This window comes from Bos mutus, chromosome 25 (assembly GCF_027580195.1).
Source record: "Bos mutus isolate GX-2022 chromosome 25, NWIPB_WYAK_1.1, whole genome shotgun sequence".
Taxonomy (NCBI): Eukaryota; Metazoa; Chordata; class Mammalia; order Artiodactyla; family Bovidae; genus Bos; species Bos mutus.
In genome coordinates this window covers 14,160,402-14,178,887 of record NC_091641.1, presented here as the reverse complement: position 1 = coordinate 14,178,887, position 18,486 = coordinate 14,160,402, and the positions used below count along the sequence as shown (strand labels likewise).

General features: G+C 52.3%; 2 protein-coding genes across 11 annotated transcripts in view; one reads left to right on the top strand and one right to left on the bottom strand.

Annotated features, from left to right (window-relative positions):
• Positions 1–648: 648 nt before the first annotated feature.
• LOC102275834 (beta-glucuronidase-like) lies at positions 649–12,985 on the bottom strand. Its single transcript, XM_070362849.1, is given in 13 exon segments — positions 649–1,178; positions 2,892–3,027; positions 4,770–4,947; positions 6,548–6,586; positions 6,588–6,629; positions 8,401–8,547; positions 8,871–9,049; positions 9,265–9,417; positions 9,758–9,945; positions 10,122–10,264; positions 10,448–10,629; positions 10,978–11,163; positions 12,773–12,985. Coding segments are annotated over 13 exon segments (1,956 nt in total). The 3' UTR covers positions 649–1,008.
• A 290-nt stretch (positions 12,986–13,275) lies between these two features.
• Positions 13,276–18,486, top strand: part of LOC138985623 (uncharacterized) — a 35,510-nt gene continuing 30,299 nt past the window's right edge. For all 10 annotated transcript variants that reach the window (XR_011462663.1, XR_011462667.1, XR_011462659.1 and 7 more), the window contains exons 1-2: positions 13,276–13,415; positions 16,488–16,730. Coding sequence is in view for 1 of the 10 variants with exons in the window: in XM_070362850.1 (XP_070218951.1) it covers positions 16,626–16,730 (105 nt within the window). In the remaining 9 variants the exon portion in view is untranslated. The remainder of the gene's footprint in view (positions 13,416–16,487; positions 16,731–18,486) is intronic.

Here is an 18,486-nt window from a genome sequence, read left to right as displayed (position 1 = left end):
ATAACGTACCTTACTTAATGGAGCCTGCAGAAGAGGGGCAGGAGGACAGATTCCTAAGGAAAGGCCGTCCTCGGGAGCAGAGCAGGTGGCGGCACCAGGTATGGAAGCCTGTCCTGTCTGCGGCCCGCGCATTCAGAGGCTGCATCTCCACCTTCAGTGGAGTCGGCTGCAATGGTCCAGTGGGCTTCTACAGCTGTCTATCCCTTTCAGTCCAGACAAGACGACGGCTGCGGTTGGAAGAACATCCCAGCCGCATTGGAAACCTCTGAGCTCCCTTCCAGCTCCGACATTGCTCCATTCTTACCTTTCTTCTGCTTCTGCGTCAGCTTAGCTGTGGTTCACAGACCCCGTGCCTTCTTCTTCCAGCCTGATACTACTTTCTGGGAATTTGCTGAAACTTCAGCCCTTCTGTGGAGTTCCTAGCAGGTGTTTCCTACCGTCACCCACTCAAGTCAAGGCTGGCCCAAGCGCACACAGCAGGGCTAGTTTGGTGGCAGCACAGTTTGTAAGCCATGACTCTGAGTGGGGCATGAGTGCTGAAGCAGAGGTTTCCCAAGACTCTGTGCTTGGTTAAGGCTACAAAAACAGGCTGAGATGCGAAAAGAAATGCAGATGCTTTTCAGCAGTATAGATCATTCAGTTTACGGATGGTCACTTTTAAGCCAACTCTTTATTCTCATAAGACAAAAGCTTTTCTTTATTATTATTATTATTGGCCATGCTGTGCAACATGTGGGATCTTAGTTTCTCAACCAGGGATCAAACTCAGGCCCCCTACAATGGAAGTGCCGAGTCTTAACCACTGGACTGCCAGGGAAGGCCCTACAAGTCTTTATTTTCACCTCTAATGTTCCCTTCTAGCAAATGACCACAAAATCCAGGTGAGAAGCTTCCAGGTCTGCCATGCACAGTGCAGGAAACACTTGCTCTGTGTGCGATGACAGTAGCCCCCCTCCCTGGGGAGGAGGAGTTGACCGAGCCAGTGTCTGCAGAGAGGTAGTTCTCGCTTTAAACAGTAAACAGGCCGCTTCCCACACACTGTGACGTCACAGCTGACCGCTGGTACCTGGTTTCATTGGCAAGTTTCCAGTATCTCTCTCGCAACAGGAAAGCTGCACTCTTTGGTTGTCTCTGCCGAGTGAAGATCCCTTTTCTGTTCCCAATCATCCGAACTGGTGCTAAAAACAAGACAAAAGGTGTTTCACATGACTTCTGATGGGGAAAATCAGAACCAGCCTGGAGCCAAGCTGGGCACTCAGCAATGTCTTCATGCTTTAGAGCTGCTCGGCCTGCTGTGGACTCGGAAGTGGCCGCTTAATGGGGTAAAGACTTAAATACCAGTTCTCCCCCAAACACTTCAGCTTTCATCCATTAGAGGAAGAATCCAAAACTGTTTATCTTTTCCTTGCAAGGTAATGTTTAAGACATTTAGGGTACCCAGCTGCCTGGTAACTGGAGTGGGGCTGAGACAAAGTTACTCTTCGAAAGGCTGGAGCCCTCTCTGAAAGGACTACTCTCCTAGGAGGAGCCAGAGTCTTGACCACTCACAGGGGCCCACGTAGATGTTAAAGTAGATGTTAAAGTTCTCCCAGGCAGACTTCCAGCTGGGTCCCCACCCCTGGAGGCAGGTCTGCCGGAGAGGGAGGTAGAAAGAGCAGCTATGCTCCCAGCGAGTCTTCTCTCCACCCCCAAGAGAAGCCACCCCTTCTGTGAAATGGAAAGCTCTCTCCCACTGAAAAGTTCAAGACAACAATCATTTCTCCCATGAAAAGCAAACACCAGGCACTGTGCCAAGCACTTCAAGTGGAATCCCTATGTCAACCTGCGAGGTGGTTGTCGTTATGCCCACTTCATAGGCTTGTGAAAAGGTAGGTACCTTGTCCAAGGTCACACAGCTAATTCCTTACTACACAAAGCCAGTGTCCCTACTCACAAAACTAGGCTTCCATCCAAGTTTATTTCCAGGAGCCACTAATCTCATTTGCCAAGCAGAGTGGAGGCTCACGTTCTCTTTCTTTTTCCTCTTTCACTCTTGCCATTCTGATTTTCTTTTTTTCTTATTTTGTTTTTTTGCCATGCTGCATGGCATGAGGAATCTTAGTTCTCCGACCAGGTTTCAAACCCACGCTCCCTACATTGGGAGTGCAGTCTTAACCACTGGACCACCAGGAAGCACCCCCCAACCCCACCCCCCTGAACTCTGATTTTTAGTTAAACTTTAACCTTCCAAAAACCTGTCTTTCCCCAGAAGTAATAAAAGGTAATTCCCACTGTTACCAGTTCTTCCCTACCTCCCCCAGCTTGCTCTCCTCAATTTACAATATATCAAGAAGCTAGTAACCTAGAGGGGTAAAAAGATATAGGAAACATTCATTTGGAAGTTTCTCATTGTTCTCACTTGAGAAAGTACAGACCATGTTCACTCTGAAGGCTTTTAAACACTCCTACATTCAAAACCGTTTGATATTTACGTATATTTGGTGAACCTGCCTTTCATAAGCAAATCATATAAAACAGACTGAAATGTCTTAGGTTTCTCAGGCTTTGTACCTTACCCTAGAATCACGAGTGTATCCCAGTAAATCCAATGCAAGATCCACTTTTTCCTCATACTATTGTGAAACAGAGGAGAGCTGGCCACCTCTGCCTTGAGACGGATGCCTCTCCCATTTACTTCAGAAAATGATTTGCATTACTTGCAGCACACAAGTAATCAGCTGCTTGCTCAACACAACTGACTTTATCCTAGGAAATCCTCTGTGTAGCCTGCTTTGATGATATCAGCCTTCCCCTGCTTGTTTCCAGGGTTCTTAGAACCAAATGTCCTGAACTAACACGCCCACCAGAAACAATGAGAAGGGATACATCCCATGCACCCAATTGCCACTTACACTGGTTAGTCATGAAATCAGCAAAATTCCAGATGAGCTCGCCAACCACATATTCTTTGCGTTTTTGGTCCAGAACCACATGATACTGCTGGAGCAGGCCTTTCTGGTACTCTTCACTGAACATCAGTGGTGGATCCTGGAATTCAAGGCAGAGAGAGAGGTTAGGAGTCACAACCAGCAAAACTGCAAACTTAAACAAAGATCCATCTGATGATGACCAAAATATCTGTCCTTGTGGTGGGCTATAGTGCCTGCAGGACTTGCTGATACTGGTGGAGGGCCAAGCCAGTGTGTGATGTAGCCCAGGGTTAAAAAAAAAAAAGGTTTAAAAAACAGCAACAACCCCACCTTAATTAGTAACTTCTTTATTTATAAACAGAATTTGTGGGGTTTTTTTTTGGCCACACCAAGCAGCTGGTGGAATCTTAGTTCCCCAAACAGGAATTGAACCTGGACCTTCGGCACTGAAAGCACAAATTCTAGCCACTGGACAACCAGGGAATTCCCATTAAACAGAATTTAATATTTGCTTTACTTTTTTCCACCTCTATTTCCCACTGCAGTCTTACAGCTGAACTACACTAGGAATAAAAATACGTGTCTGGATAATAAATTTAAAACCCAAGGCTGAAGTAGCTGCCAATGCATAATTTGAGCACTGGTGTGACTCAGCTTTAACTTCACTCCAATTCCCCTGTATCTCATCTAGGTAAGGAACTGCTATTTAGCCCATTGACTATTGAACAAATCGTTATTTAGCATCTGCTTATATGCCAGGCATTAGAGGCAAAGAAACTAGAAAGATAGAGTCCCTGCCCTCATGGGCTTTACAATCTGGCAAGACACAAGCTCGAAGTGTAACAAGGGTGAATTGGGAGCATGTAGTGTGTGGGGGGCGGGTAGGAGGAGGTTAGCAGTGGGTGCAGACAGAGGCAGGGGCCACAGAAAGCTTCACTGAAGCTGAGACCTGCCAGGTGAGGAGGGGAAAAGCAGAGGTCACATCTACGGACTCAGTCTCCGGAGAAGAGCTCATGTCTGTCGTGTGCTAAGATATAACGATCTTTGAGATGTTCTTAGAGCATAAGGTCTGTGTTTTCATCTCATGGGAATTTGTGGGGGGTGCTGGGTCTTTGACACTCGAGGATGCAGCACTGCAGTCATCTTACAAGAGAACCAACCCCTGCTGGCTTTGGTCCTCCTTCCCAACGAGGAGGATTAAAACGCTATTATACAGGATGCACTGCAGATACAACTGTGGAGTTGTAAGGAAGCCAAGGGAAACACAATTTAATCTCCCTCCTGGAGCCCCCGGTCTGGTCAAGGAGAGAACCAAAGAGAGCATGACAGCTCACGGTGTTCCTCTGCCCAGCTAGGTGGGGTCCTCCTCCCCAAAGAGTGGACACCTGAGCTGAAGCATGACCATTGAGTCAAGTTCCATTAGCTGGGGTTATGGAGCTAAGAAGGGCTTCCTGGGCAGAAGGAAGAGGCCAGGCCAGCACAGGAGCCACCAAACAGAACAGACCAGGATATGGGACTGAAGGCCTGGGAGAGGGCAGAGGACGCGGACAGCCCCGAGCACAGATTACGGCTTCGTCCTGTGGGGTCAGGGAAAGCCAGGGACAGGACAAGGCTTGGATTTGTTCCAGGGACCACTTGGGCAGCTTGTGGGAGGCTATCTGAGGACCACGCACATGGAACAGAGGCTGAGTCCGGGCCGGCCGTGTGGAGAGGCGGCTTAGGGCTGGCCTGGTTAGCTGTGGGAGGTGGCCAGGACAAGGGAGGGACGGGGAAAGAGGCAGATCTCTAGTCTGGGGCCGTGATGACTGACATCCCTGTCCGAGAGAGGGAAAAAATAACTCCCATCTTCGATGCACTTACCTCGTGAAACCCTTCAATGGCATCTGCTCCGTACTCGCTCTGAATCATCGGCTTCTGATAGGCCTTATACCAGTTCTCGAACTGGGTTGCCAACTGCAGCTGAATCACCTCCATGTGCCCATAGTCGTGGTACCAGGAGTAGTAACTGTTCACACAGATGACGTCCACGTACGGCGCCTGCAAGAGCATGGGGAGAGTCCACCAACCAGGAGAGTGGAGGACTCACACTCGGGGTGCTTCTGGCAGAGGAAGTAAGAAGTGAGTGCGGAAAGTGCGTTAGATGCGCACGTGTAGGAAATAATAGTCAGAAGGGACCTGAATGGAGCGAGTGAAGGGAGCAAGCCTCTCGTTCTGGGCCGGCACCCCTGACCTGGCTGCAACTGGGCTCCGGGGAGGGCGATGAGAGAGCTGGCCCCAGGCACGCCGGCCCAGGGAGCCCATCCAGACTGGACTTCTTCATCTCTAGGTGGTGTTCCTGTCACTAGTCATGCCCTTGGCCCAACTGAGGGCCGAAGGCAGTTTTCTCCTCACAGAGCCTCCCGAGTCCCCTTTCTGAGCTACTGTCACGGGCCCTGAAGAGACTGGACAGTTCCCTCCTGGGAGGGCAGCCTGGGTTGGGGGCAGCACCGCCGCGAATCTGAGCAATGTGCCGCTCAGTGGACCCCAAAGCTCACCTGAACCCACGCTCGCCTGCAGAGTCTGCACTGGGACCCACGCGGTCCATCTCTCCCAAGGGGCTGCAGCACCCTTCTGAGCTTGGGGCGGAAAGATACCGCGGGGAAGCGGTACCTCTGTGTGGGCACGTCACCACAGCTCACACATCCCAGCGGGTGAGCCTGGCAACCTTCTGGGGGAACCAGCACAGGCTCCCCTGCCCACTAGAGCAGGAAGGGATGCCACTGAGACTATGAGACGCCCAGGTCGCCTGTGCCCCGCTGGTGTTCCACCACAGTCATGTTCCTTTGAAGGGATGGCCCCGGATCACTAGGGCTACAAACCGTCGGGTCCACGTGAAAACGACAGTGGTCACACTTACACTTGAACACAGTGCTTTCTTATCCGCTCTTTCTCGAGAGCATTTCGCTTTCTGGAGCGCTTCTTAGTACTGGCCTCAGTTCCCTAGTGAGGCATCTTCTTGCTCCTGTTTTACAGCTTTTGTGCAACAACTCAACACAGTTTCTGAGGGGCTGCTGTGCCCAGGGACCGTGAGAGGAGCCGTGGGGTCCAACCGGCTGGGTGAGCCTCTCCCTTCAATTTTCAGTCCCCCTGACATTGGATCTCAGCAGTGGTTCCCAAAGCTGATTGATGCCTGGAATCACTGAGGAGTTTTTTAGAAACTCCGATTCCTATCCTGGACATTATAAATCAGAATCACAAAATCCGGACCTCTGTACTTTCAAAAAGCTTCCCTTTGTGGCTCCAATGATCAGCCAAGTTGGAGAAACACAAGTCAATGATGACTTTAAGCTCCCTTAAACCTCTGCCCCTTTCTGAGCATACTAAACTTGGGGGCATAAAATTAAATCAAAGTGCAGAGAAATCGATGAATTGAGAATGAACTGAGAAGGAATTCGACTTCCCTATGCCTGACCTCCTTAGTGTCAAGAAGCTACACTGCCTGGCAAATCACTCCCTGGCAGCTCTCTTTAACCCAAAGACCATCTATGGAAATGATCAGACTGGCTGTTCGTGGTCCCTCCCAGCAGCTCCTGTCAGCAAGCATCAGGGCAGGACAAGAGGACAGGCAGAAGGAAGATGTGCAGAGACCCCAGGCTCACCCCAGGTCTGCTTCATAGTTGGTGTTGGTCACAAGGTCACGGGCGGGAGGGGTCCAGGGCTTTAGTGTGGGCAATCAGCGTCCTGTCCACGGAGGGCAGAAGACACGGTGCCGTCAGTATGGGGAGGGCCTCAGGTTCCCCTCCTGAATCCTCTCCTTCCCATCTTCCCAGACAGAACACCCCCAAGACACGGCTCTCCTCCCTGCCTTCTAGGGCATTTCAGGTAAGCAAACGTGCTCCTTGAGACATCATGTTCCCTGACATCATTCTCTCTTCCTCCCTCCCCAGATCTTAGCCCCCTACCCGTCCTCCAAAGGGGGCCATCCTCAAGAGAGGAGAGGCACAGCTGAGATCTTTGAGCTGGGCGCTGCCAAAAGCAAGTTTCCTCATCTCCGACAAAACTAGGATGTTGTGCAGGTTAGGATGAGTATTAATGTAACACATCACTAGGGAACGTGTCCTGGGAGGCAAGCTGTGCACTGGGCACTCACTAGAGACTTAAATACATGTATTGGCTTGGCCAGAAAGTTCATTCGAGTTTTTGAACAATGTTATGAAAAAACCCAAACGAACTTTTTGCCCAACCCGACCTCCAGCTGTGTGTCCAGAGCTCGTCTTTGCCCAGGAAGGTCCACTACTCAGAGCCTCCATCCAGGACAGGGGGATGCAGGCAGTGTCTCCTAGGGAGTATTTCCATGGCCTCTGCTGCCTCCGCAGTAAGTGAAATAATTCCCCACGCCCGGCTACGCTACATCTGCAGGATGGCAAGAAAGAGAAGAAACCAAGGACAACGCCAGGAGGCTGGCCCACTGTGGGGAGATGGCCCCTCTGGGAGGTTTCTGCCCAGGACAATGCCTGGGGGGTGGCGGAAGTTACTGGTATGCAGTGAACGGACAACGAACTTCAGGTGACCTGGTCCCGTCTAACAACGTAACTTTAGGATAGTCAGAATATGCACGTCTTTGAAAATCTGTTTATAATCATATGCCTAGGTCAGCTTTATAAAGTTTAAATCCCCTTTACAGGTGAACTCAAAAGCATTGCAAAGTGGTTTTGTGCAGTTCTAACATGTACTAAATTTCCCAGGAATGGGGACAGCATAAAAATCAAGGGAAGACACAGGTGGCTTAGTGGTAAAGAACCCGCCTGCTAAGCGGAAGATGCAGGTTGATCCCTGGGTCAGGAAGATCCCCTGGAGAAGGAAATGTCAACCCACTCCAGTATTCTTGCCTGGGAAATCCCAAGGACAGAGGAGCCTGGTGGGCTACAGCCCATGGAGTCGCAAAGAGTCGGACACGACTTAGCGACTAAACAATAACAGCAGGGCTTGGTTTTGACTGGAGCTCTGTCAGCCATGGCTCAGTGCCTCAGAAAAGAGCAGAACAGAGGGAAATGCTGCTCGCGGCACCACAGTCGCTGGCTATGCTTTCCAGCTCTGTCATCAGCTTCTGTAGCTCTGTTTTCAGGGAGTTTCCCAGAAGGTGCAAGCGCCTGACTCTTTCTATGGCCCTTCTGGAGAGTCAGGTCACAGATTTATGTATTCTTTGACAAACGTCTCTTCCTTATGTCAGTCAGGCCACGTCACTATCTTTTTTCTTTAATTTGAAGTTTTGGGTTAACTCCTCTGCATTTCATTTCAGGTGTGTCTGGGAGACACTTGGCTGAAATCATAATCTGGGTGGGTGAGTATCTTGTCCCCTAAATTGACCAGGGATGGATGCACCTGGGCTGGAAGCAGCCCACACCCACTGCAGGGCCCACCGCCACTCTCCCTGGCTGCCAGGCAAGGCTGAGCTGGGCCAGCAGGCTGTGGTCTCAACGGGGACCAGCCCAGGCAAGGCAGGAGCACTCACTTGAAGTAGTAACCAGCCGGTTTCAGGAAGGAAGCGGGCTCATTGGCTAAGGACCACATTACAACGGCCGGGTGATTCTTGTCCCTGCGGATCATTTCCTCCATCACCTCCAGGTGGTGTTGCAGAGACACGTTGCTGAAGCTCTCGCTGCAGGCCAAGAGAGGAGAGGGAACAGGTCAGTCTGATTTTCTTTCCCTCTAGTAAAAACTCTGGGCTTCCCTGATGACTCAGTGGTAAACAACCCGCCTCCCAACGTAGGAAACACAAGTTCGATCCTTGGGTCGGGAAGATCCCCTGAAGAAGGAAAATGGCAACCCACTCTCGTATTCTGGCCTGGAGAATCCCATAGATAGAGGAGTCTGATGGGCTACAGTCCATAGGGTCCCAGAGTCAGACATGACTGAGCGACAGCATGCATGCACAGGCTGCCGAACTGGGGGTGCCGCGCAGTGCAGGCAGCGGGCACTCACGCCAGCACGATGCCCACACCAGGGCTCTCGTCGATGACCACGATCCCGTAGCGGTCACAGAGCTGCAGCACCTCCTCCGCGTAGGGGTAGTGGCTGGTGCGGAAGGCGTTGGCGCCCAGCCAGCGAAGCAGGTTGAAGTCCTTCACCAGCAGCGGCCAGTCAAAGCCCTTCCCTCGGATCTGGAGGACAGCAGAGACAGGTGAGCCCCTGCACTTGACCCCATCCCAGACACGTTTCCGCCAAGAGCTGGGCCCGCCAGAGTCACCCTATCAGCCTGCTATCCAGGCCAAGCACAGGCAGTGGTTTGGGGCAGTTTGTTCTGAGCTGTCCTCAGCCACTCCAGGGGATGGGGAAGGGGATGGCAAGAAACAGGGACCCAGGAGCCCCTACTTACGTCTGCATCCTCATGCTTGTTGACCCCTCGGAAATAGAACGGCTTCCCATTGATGAGGAACTGGCTCTCGGTGACGGCCACAGTGCGGATCCCCACCGGGAGGGTGTAGAAGTCAGACACGGGCCCCACGGCCGTCTGCGCCGTCAGCTTCACCTGCGAAATCGAGCACTGGGCGTGAGGCAGCCTGACCGGCCTGAGCCCCACGCAGCCTGAGCTTCGCAGGACAGCCCCTGGCAAATCACCGCGGCCCACCTCTGGGTCTGCAGGTGGAGAGAGGCAGAAATTATATCTGCCGTGAGCAAGAAGAAACTTTTGCCCACACTGCCGCGGGGCTTCTCTTCCAACTCGGCCTCCCCACCAATGGCTGAAAAAAATCAGGCTGGGGACTCTTCAATCCAATGGACCAGGAAGCTGAGGGGACCAGGCCTGCTGAAGCTAGGGCTGCTGGATGGGGGCAAACGGCCTCCCCCAGCCCAATCCTCACCACCATTACCTCCAACGAGTACAGGTAGGCAGGGTGCTCGTGCGTCAGGTACGGCCACCAGAGGTGGGCACTGGGCACCTGCAGCTGGCCCTTGGCCCCTGCCCCCTTGGCCACGACTTTGCCTTCCTCATCCAGAAGAGACACGTCCACTTGGAAGTGGTCACTGCCCTGGACGATGATCTGGTAATTCACCAGCCCTACAGGAGACGAGAGATCAGATGAGAGAGAAGAGGGGGGCATGTGGCCTGCGGTCCTACAGGTGAGAGCACCTTGAGGAGGTGGATGGGAGAGCCCGTCTCCAAGGGGATCTTTCCAAACAGGGAACCAAGCCACTCTGGGCCTGGCTGAGGGCAGATCCTGGCAGGAGCCTCACCAATGTCTTGGTCCATGTCGGTGGTGACGGTAATGTCATCAATGTAGGTGGTAGGCGTGGTGTAGAGGAGCACGGCCCGATGCAGTCCCGCGTAGTTGAAGAAGTCAAACTTTGTGTTCTGGACAAAGTAACCCTTGGGGTACCTAGGACGGAGCAAGGGGACAGTGGCCTTGTTCTGAATCCTTCGATCTCAACTCACATGTCTCCCTGGCCTCCAAGAGCCAGGGCCTCACCTCTGCTGAAGCCACCCTGTCCCCTGGTGGGAAGACGTCTGGGCAGGGTGGGGAGTGGGGGCGGGGGCGAGGGCTGGGCTAGGTGCTGCTCACATGGAGGGGTCCGTCTTGTAGAGGATGGTCCCAGGCGGCAGGGTGTGGGGGGACAGCGTGTTGTTGATGGCGACGGTGATGCGGCAGGAGGACAGGGGCCCGCTCTGGACCAGCTTGCTGATGTCAGCCTCGAAGGGGAGATGGCCCCCCTCGTGCTCTAACACATGGACCCCATTCACCCACTGCAGATACAGGGAGACAAGCGGGGATGGGGGGCCCGACAGTTTCCGGCACACCCTCACACACAAGTGCAGGATGGGGGAAGCGGGCAGAGTGGGGCGGGCTGAGGGTTCTGCCAGTTGCCACCGACCTCGGGAGTGGAAGAATGGGGCTCCAGGGGAATAGAAGGGACCACTCTCCGCCACCCAGGGCACAAACCCAGTGTGGGGCCTTAAATGAGCCCCCGCCCCCGCATGTACCCCAGAGGCAGGCTGTCAGGTGACGGCTGGGAACAGGCACCCCAGGACAGCCCATCCCCCACCCTGCCCCACGCCTGGCCACCCGCTCTGCCTGCCACCCGCTGTACTGACCACAATGGCATAGTAGTGGGCGCTGCCGATCCTCAGAACCACTCTCGTGCCCAGGTCTTCGGTCCACCGCTGGGGCAGGGTGATCTCCCGTTCATACCACACCCAGCCGACAAAACTCCGCAGCTGCCCATCCTGGCCCACGTCGTTGAAGCTGGAGGGCACCGGCATGTCCAGGGTGGGGCCCGACTGAGGAGACAAGGGTGGGAATTAGGTCCAGATCACCCAGGAAACTAAAGGGCCAGGTCCCCCAGCAATTCTGCCTGCAGGACAAAGCTGGACAAAATGACTTCTCCCCAGGGCCCTTCCTGGTGGCCCAGCAATAAGGAATCTGCTTTGCAATGCACGGGACACAGATTCGATCCTGGTCTGGGAAGATTCCACGTGCTGCAGGGCAATTAAGCCCAAGCACCAAAACTAAGACTGGATGCAGCCAAATACTTATTAGGCTGCACGTTAAAATATTAAAAAAAAAAAAAAAGACGTCTCCCAGACCCTCCCGGATTCCAGACCACCCTACCAGCAACTCACCAATGTCTTTCATGGACTCATTTAATTTTTACGACTCCATGAAGCAGACCCAGTGACTCACTCACTCACTCACTCACTCACTCAAGGGTGCGCAGGGAACAGTGCATGGCGTTCTAGGCGCTGGGAATAGAACACTGAACACGGCCTCTGCTGTCAGTGAGCAGCTCTGTGTAGAGAGTGTGGAGAGGCGCAGGGAGCTATCTTGGGGTCAGGGAAGGCCTCTGGGGGCCAGGGCCCATGAGATACAGCCTCTGGACATCCTGGCAGAACCTGAGCCCCAAAGGAACCCACTGAACCTCTTGACCCTGAACACCTCAGGAAGAAGGCAAGGCAGGAGCGGACAGATAGCTCAGTGAGTCTGGAAGCAGCTTGGGGAAGAGCTTCCTGAAGACACAGATGGGACACGGAGCTCGGAGGAAGCGGGATTCCCTGCCCCTCACAGCTGTACGCCCAGTGGCTGGCCCATGCCCTGCCACACAGTGAGGACCCAGTAAATTCTGACTGAATGAATGGATAACTTTCTGATGACACCAACAGCAAGGATGCTTGTGTCCCAGGTCTGGTGGGAGCAGAAGTTCTTTCTCAGGGCAGCGGGCACCGGAGTTTCCATGGAAAGGGGTGTGCCCAGGGCCACAGCCAGCCTGGGGCAAGAAGGATAGCCAGAAATGAGACCCTGACTAAGAGGAAGATGATCAACTGACTGCCACCGGGAGGAAGGCTGGCCGGGGCCGCTTTGCGGAGGAAACTGTGAGTGGGGCACGTGCCCGGCTCCCCCGCCCCTTTCTTCCTGTGATGAGGGCTGAGCGGCAAAGACTAAAAAAAGAGGATGTAAAGGAGGTGACCGTTGGATGCTCAAGGCCGACCCCCAACCCAGTTCTCTGCCCACCCGACCCAAATCAGAGGGAAGACCTAGAAGGGGGTGCTCGGCTGGATGCCAAGCCCCGTTCTCTACCTAAACCTTGGAACTCAGGGTTCTTCCTGCCAGGGCAAAGGTGCGGCCCCAAAATGTCCAAAGACTCCCCTCCAGCCACGGGGCGGCCACTGGCATTAGCTCGCGGCAGGGACACCGCTCCGGCTCCGCCTCCCCTACCGAAGTCCCGCCCGCCCATTTCCTCCTGCCGGTCATACTCCGGGTGGGTCGACCCCACGGCCCTTTAGGGCCGTCCATCAGTTCCGAGGCCACAAGGGGAAGGCTCCCCACGCCCCCCACACCGGGCTTCCAGGAGCTCCCCGGCCCTGGCCCAGGTCCCGTCTCCCGAGCACGCACCTCTCGCAGCGGCGCGCGGTACCACTGCTGCTCGAAGCCCTGGCGCCGGTTGTCGGAGAAGTCGGCGCGAAAGCTCCAGAGGCCGTCCAGCTCCTTGCGCTCCCGCGACCGGCTCTCCCGGGGATAGAGCATCCCGCCCTGCAGCAGCGACAGCCCGCAGCCCCAGAGCAGAGGGCCGAGCACGGCCCAGGCGCCCGCCGATCCCCGGAGCATGGTTGCAGGGTGGCTGCGGGCAGCCAGCTGCCGGGTGTCCCGGGCAGCGCGCTGATAACGGGGCCGGGGCGGGGCCTAGAGTCACGTGTCCCGCCCCGCGCCATCTTGGCCATTCGGGGCACCCCCTCCCCGCGAGGCCCGCGCCCCTCACGCCGCGACCGGTCCTCCTTCCTGCCCTAGGGCGGCGCGGCGGAGGGCCCGCCGGTAGCCGGAGCGCCAGCCCGGACCCGGAAGGGCGGAGGTCGTAGCTCGCAGGCTCCGCACCCGCGGGGTCACCGCCCTCCTCCTCCCTGGCGTCCCCAGCTGCTGGCGCCCAAGGCGGCTCGTCCAGACCGGACCTGAGAGACTGCCGGGTTCCCCGCCACACACACCGATTCTTCAAGGAGACCGGCTGGGGACACCTCCACTCGCTTATGCCTGCGGGACAGCGGTAAGCTCAAGCGAAGCCTGTGTGCCTAGTGCCCTCCGGCCCACAGCCGTGATCCCCGGCTCTTGGCCTTGACCCTGGGCGTCCACCAGCAGTCCCCTGGTCCCCAAGCCCCTACCCAGGGGCCCTGCGCTCCTTGGCATTACGGACGTACACGTAATGAGATGGAGTCTATGGTACCAGGACCCTGGCCTGGATACATTTGTTCCTACAATTACTTGATTTTTAAATTATTAATTTTTCCTCTGATTCCATGTTCACCAAAGCAGCCTTCTGGCTTGGACCTTGACACTGTAAACAAAGTAGATCCCGGGATAGTACAAATAAATAAATTGCAAGAATTGGCAAGGCCTAAAGATTTTTTTCTCCCAAATGCTTACAATACAAAAATAAGAAAAAGGTGCAAAAGTTTATCCTGTATGACCCTGGTAGTGCTAAAATTAAATCCACACAGCTGTAGATAGATGTGAAGTGTTACTATCAGTGTTACAGGTGATTTCCATTTTCTTCTTCATATGTTCTGAGTTTTTGAAAATTTCTATCATGAACATACATTAGTTTTATAATCAGAATGAAAACAGTGGGAACTTGCCTGAAGTTCCAATGGATAAGACTTCCCCTGCAATGCAGGGTGTGTGGGTTTGATCCCTGGTCAGGGAGCTAGTATCCCACCTGCCTCTAGGCCAAAAACCAAAACATAAAACAGAAGCAATAATGTAACAAATTCAATAAATCCTTCAAAATTAAAAAAAAAAAAGGTCCACATTAAAAAAAGAAAGAAACCAATGATCTTCTTAAAACTCGCACGTGGGCACAAATAAGTTGATCTGCTTCTGTATGTCTGTGTGTCCAGGCGCTCTGTTGCTCAGTCGTGTGCCCTCTTTCCAACCCCACAGGCTATAGCCTGCCAGACTCCTCTCTCCATGGGACTTGCAAGTCAAGAATACTGGAGTGGGTTGCCATATTCATCCAAGTGCATATTCCTGACTCAGGGATCAACCCTCGTCTCTTGCGCCTCCTGCTTTGGCAGGCAGACTCTTTCCCATTAGCACCACCAAGAAAGAAAACAATAACCATTTTAAAGCTCACAAATGGGCACAAATAAGTCAAGGTTGATCTGCTTTTATAAATTAATAAATTGATTTTCCATTTGAGAGTCAACATGTATATACTTAGTTGAAAGTTGATTTTCCACTGTTTCATAAGAGAACACAGAAAACTTGGTTTCCGTACGCATGACCCCAACAACCAGACCTTGAGGGGTGAAGTCCTTTGGCCAGTTTCCTTACCCCTTTATTTTGCAGCTGTGCATAAACTAAATCTGGAGATGAAATTTTGGGAGTTGCCAGCAGTGAGAATGGATGAGGTCACCAAAGAACGGAGGGCAGGTGGATAACAGATCCCAAGATTAGCCCTAATCACCCTATGTTATGAGTAGAGGGGACAAAGAGGATGAATGAGCAGGTCACCATCTCCTTGAGAATAAATGCAGACCCCTTAGTATAGTCTGTTGTGGTCTGACTGGTCCCCTGATCCCTGGCTCTGAGTTCCAGAACACACCATGCTCCTGCTGGCTTCTGGGCCCTGGCTTAGGACCTTCCCTCTGTCTGGAAGCCCTTCCACCCTGACTGGTTAACTCTTCCCTCTTCCCCATCACTCTCATTCTTCAGGGATCATTTCAGAGTTTTTTTGGTTTGTTTTTTATGTTTGTCTGTTTTTAGCCACACCATGTGGCTTATAGAATCTTAGTTCCTCAACCAAGGATGGAACCGAGGCCCTCAACAGTGAGATCACAAAGGAATTCTCTTTTTTTCCAGATACCTTTATCTTCACATCTCTTGGCCTCTGGTTCATTCCCTCCGCATATGCACAGGCCCCATATTCACTGAGCAATTTGGTCCTTGGCTCGGGTCCCCTCTCCATCGTACCTCCTGTCCCTATCAGTGGCCTTCCCATCCTGGGCCTTTGTTCTGTGACCACCCTGACTTTATTTACCTTTCCATTGCCCATGGTGACTCATTTACTGGATCATGTTCTAGGTTCTTTTCATTTTCTCTTCCCCAAGACTTCTGAGATTCCTCCCAGCCTACCATCTCCTCTGATTTTCATTGTCCCCATTTACTCTAAATTTGCTCTTTTACCAGATCCACACTCTGTTTTTCTCTATCCTCCTTTTTTTTTTTTTTAATGTTTGGTCCCACCTCGCAGCATGTGGTATGTTAGTTCCCCAATCAGGGATCGAACCTGTGCCTCCTGCATTGGAAGGCAGAGTCTTAACCACTGAACCACCAGGGAAATCCCTGTCCTTGCCACTTTTCTGAATTTAGCTCTCCTCTCCCAGTTTTTCAGGCTGAAAGCTATTCTAAAACCACACCCTGACTCTTGCAGGGGTCGCCCACCATTCTGTAGCTTTTCTTCTGGAACCTCTCCACTCCTGTGTCCCCTTTTCTCTTCCTCAGTTGCTGCCACCACCCACTTCCCCCTTGGGAGAATCTTCTCCCCCGCAGCCACCAACCCTGGCGGGAATGAAACCAGCTTCCTCTTTGCTGCTTGCAAAGGTGGGCACACAGACTCTTTCTATCCTAAGGATGCGTCTACACACGGAGAAAGGGGAGACCAAGCTAACAACACAGGGAAGTTACTGAGTTCCATCTCTCATGGGCTCTGGTCTGTAGTTGCTGCTTTTCTTCTGAAACTTTCCTCTACTTACTTATTTTTTCATATTTATTTGTTTGTTTCTTTGTGCCAGGCCTTAGTTGTGGCATGTGGGATCTTCGTCCTTTACTGGGGATCAAACCCACACCCCCTGCATTGGGAGCATGAAGTCTTAGCCACCAGACCACCAAGGAAGTCCTGAAACCTTTCCTTTAAAGATCTGTCAAAGGATTTGCCTGCATTGGCCAGCAGATGGCTAATTCATCTTTTCTCTGGTGAACTGTTGAAAACTCTGAAATGGTCTTGAGGGAAGGAGGGATTCTTCCTTGACAGTAACGAAGGCCCCTTCCCCACCCGCCTCCCAGGGCATTGCTTCCTATCTATAAATTGCTAACTCCAGGCTTTTCCCCCTCACTCTAGTTTATCTAACAAGACAACTGATGTGTGAACCGCTTTCAATCTCAGCAAGATCCCAGTGAAGCCCACAGCAGGACTGGTGCTCCCCAGTTGCCTTTCACTTCACGCTTGGAATACTGGAGAGCCAGAGGAGCAGGCAGGATGTGCCTGAGAGAGACGTTGGAACTCCAAGTAACGGGGGACCAGGGAAGGAGGATACACCCTGTGTGGAGAGCTACTGCCTCAGCCATTCCCTCCAGGACAAACGTGAGTTCCTTCAGAAAGGCAGATTAAAGCCTGAAGCTCAAAGCTTAAGCCATTGGGCACCTGACTAACTAGAGCCCCTTCTAAGGTCCTCAGGGGCATGGGAGCAGTTGATCACACGTTATAACAGATGCCTCTGGAGCCCCGTTTCCCATCCCCTTTGGCAGCCTCTAATTTCTGTCCAAGCTGAGTTCCCTGAAAACGCAATTAGCAATGACCAGTCCCCTGAAAACAAAGGCTCTCTGCCTGCAGGCTCTGAATGGCTCAATTCTGCTTCTTCAATAGAGCTGAGAAGTGGAGGTGAAATTAGTGTTAATAATCTAGAGACATCATCATTCAAAGAGAGATAGGAACCATTGCATAAGTGTTTCAGCCTTTCCTGCAATGGGGACATTATGTACGATCAAGGTGTGACCTTGATTATGCACTTTGATATTAGCTTTTCATTCTTTTCTGTCTTCCTCTTCCTGCTACCATATCTGGGAACATTTTCCAAATCAGTGCCTGTGTGGAATAAACCTTTGCCTTGGGGCTTCTCTGCTGGTCCAGTGAGGAAGTCTCAGCCCTTCCACTACACAGGGTGTGGGTTCCATCCCTGGTTGAAGAACTAAGATTCTACATGCTTCACACGGTGGCCATAATAATAATAATAATAGGCCTTTGTCTTCAGCTCTGCTTTCAAAAAACCAACTGGAAGTGTTGCAGAAACCATTACTCGAGAAACCAAGGACCACACCGGAGAGTTGGAGAACTCAGGTTTATTACGCCAGCAGGCCCAGAGGAGTAACACTCCAAGCTCTGAGCCCTGAACAAAAGGATTACAGAGTTTTTTTAGACAGACTGTAGTGGGCAACACTAACTCTTAGTAGACTGGTTAAAAGTAAGGGGTTTCGCGTGTGCAGAAACAGTGATCCAGATGGGAAGGGGGATGCCTGCCCTGGACAGGCATGATTAAGCAGGTTTGCAGGGCCTGGGCAAATGCAAAGATCAAGACAAGAGTGAGTGAGATAAACTCCAGTTCCTAGTATTGCAAGTCCCCACTTTCTGAGACTATGTGACCTACGTGATCTAGACTTTGCAAGGAGTAAGCTGAGTTACAGAGGCAGAAGGAGAAGGACGTGATGTAAAATTTTAACTTTTCCTCTTCATTCCCCCCTCTTGATGCTTCTTTCTATCACTCGTTGTAGAAAGCGTCATCTCATATTTTTGGTAGGACACTCAGAGCTCCCCATCGTTTAGGGGGCTATATTGAACTGTTACCATTTGTAACTTTATGGATTCAGTCTGAGAGGTTATGAACTGGGTAATAGCACTGAGAATACAAGGGCCAAACAAGAGCGCCGCAAAGAGCATGAAGAGAGGACCTGTTAAAGGGAGAAGTCACGACGCCCTGCTCCAGACATTACTCCAATTACCCCAGGAATTAGCTAGTTTTGCTCTCCTTTTTATGATTTGTTCCCTTCGCTGTTGGGCCTTGTCCCCGTCTATTTCTGATTGGTTTACATAAAAGCAGCAGTCTTCATTCAAGAAGAGGCAGAGTCTTCCCTTTTCAGCTGTCAGTTAGGTAGGTCTAGCCTTCTCCTGTTTTGTAAAACCACCTCAGCCAGGGAATCTAGTTGCTTCTGTAATGCCACTGATGAACTGAACTGAATGCCACTGAAGATCTGGCCACTCTCTCAATGTCGTCTGTGAAGTCTTTGAATAGTGTATGGTAAAAGGTGGTTGATGAAGCAATTCCTCCTATTCCCATACCTAGCGC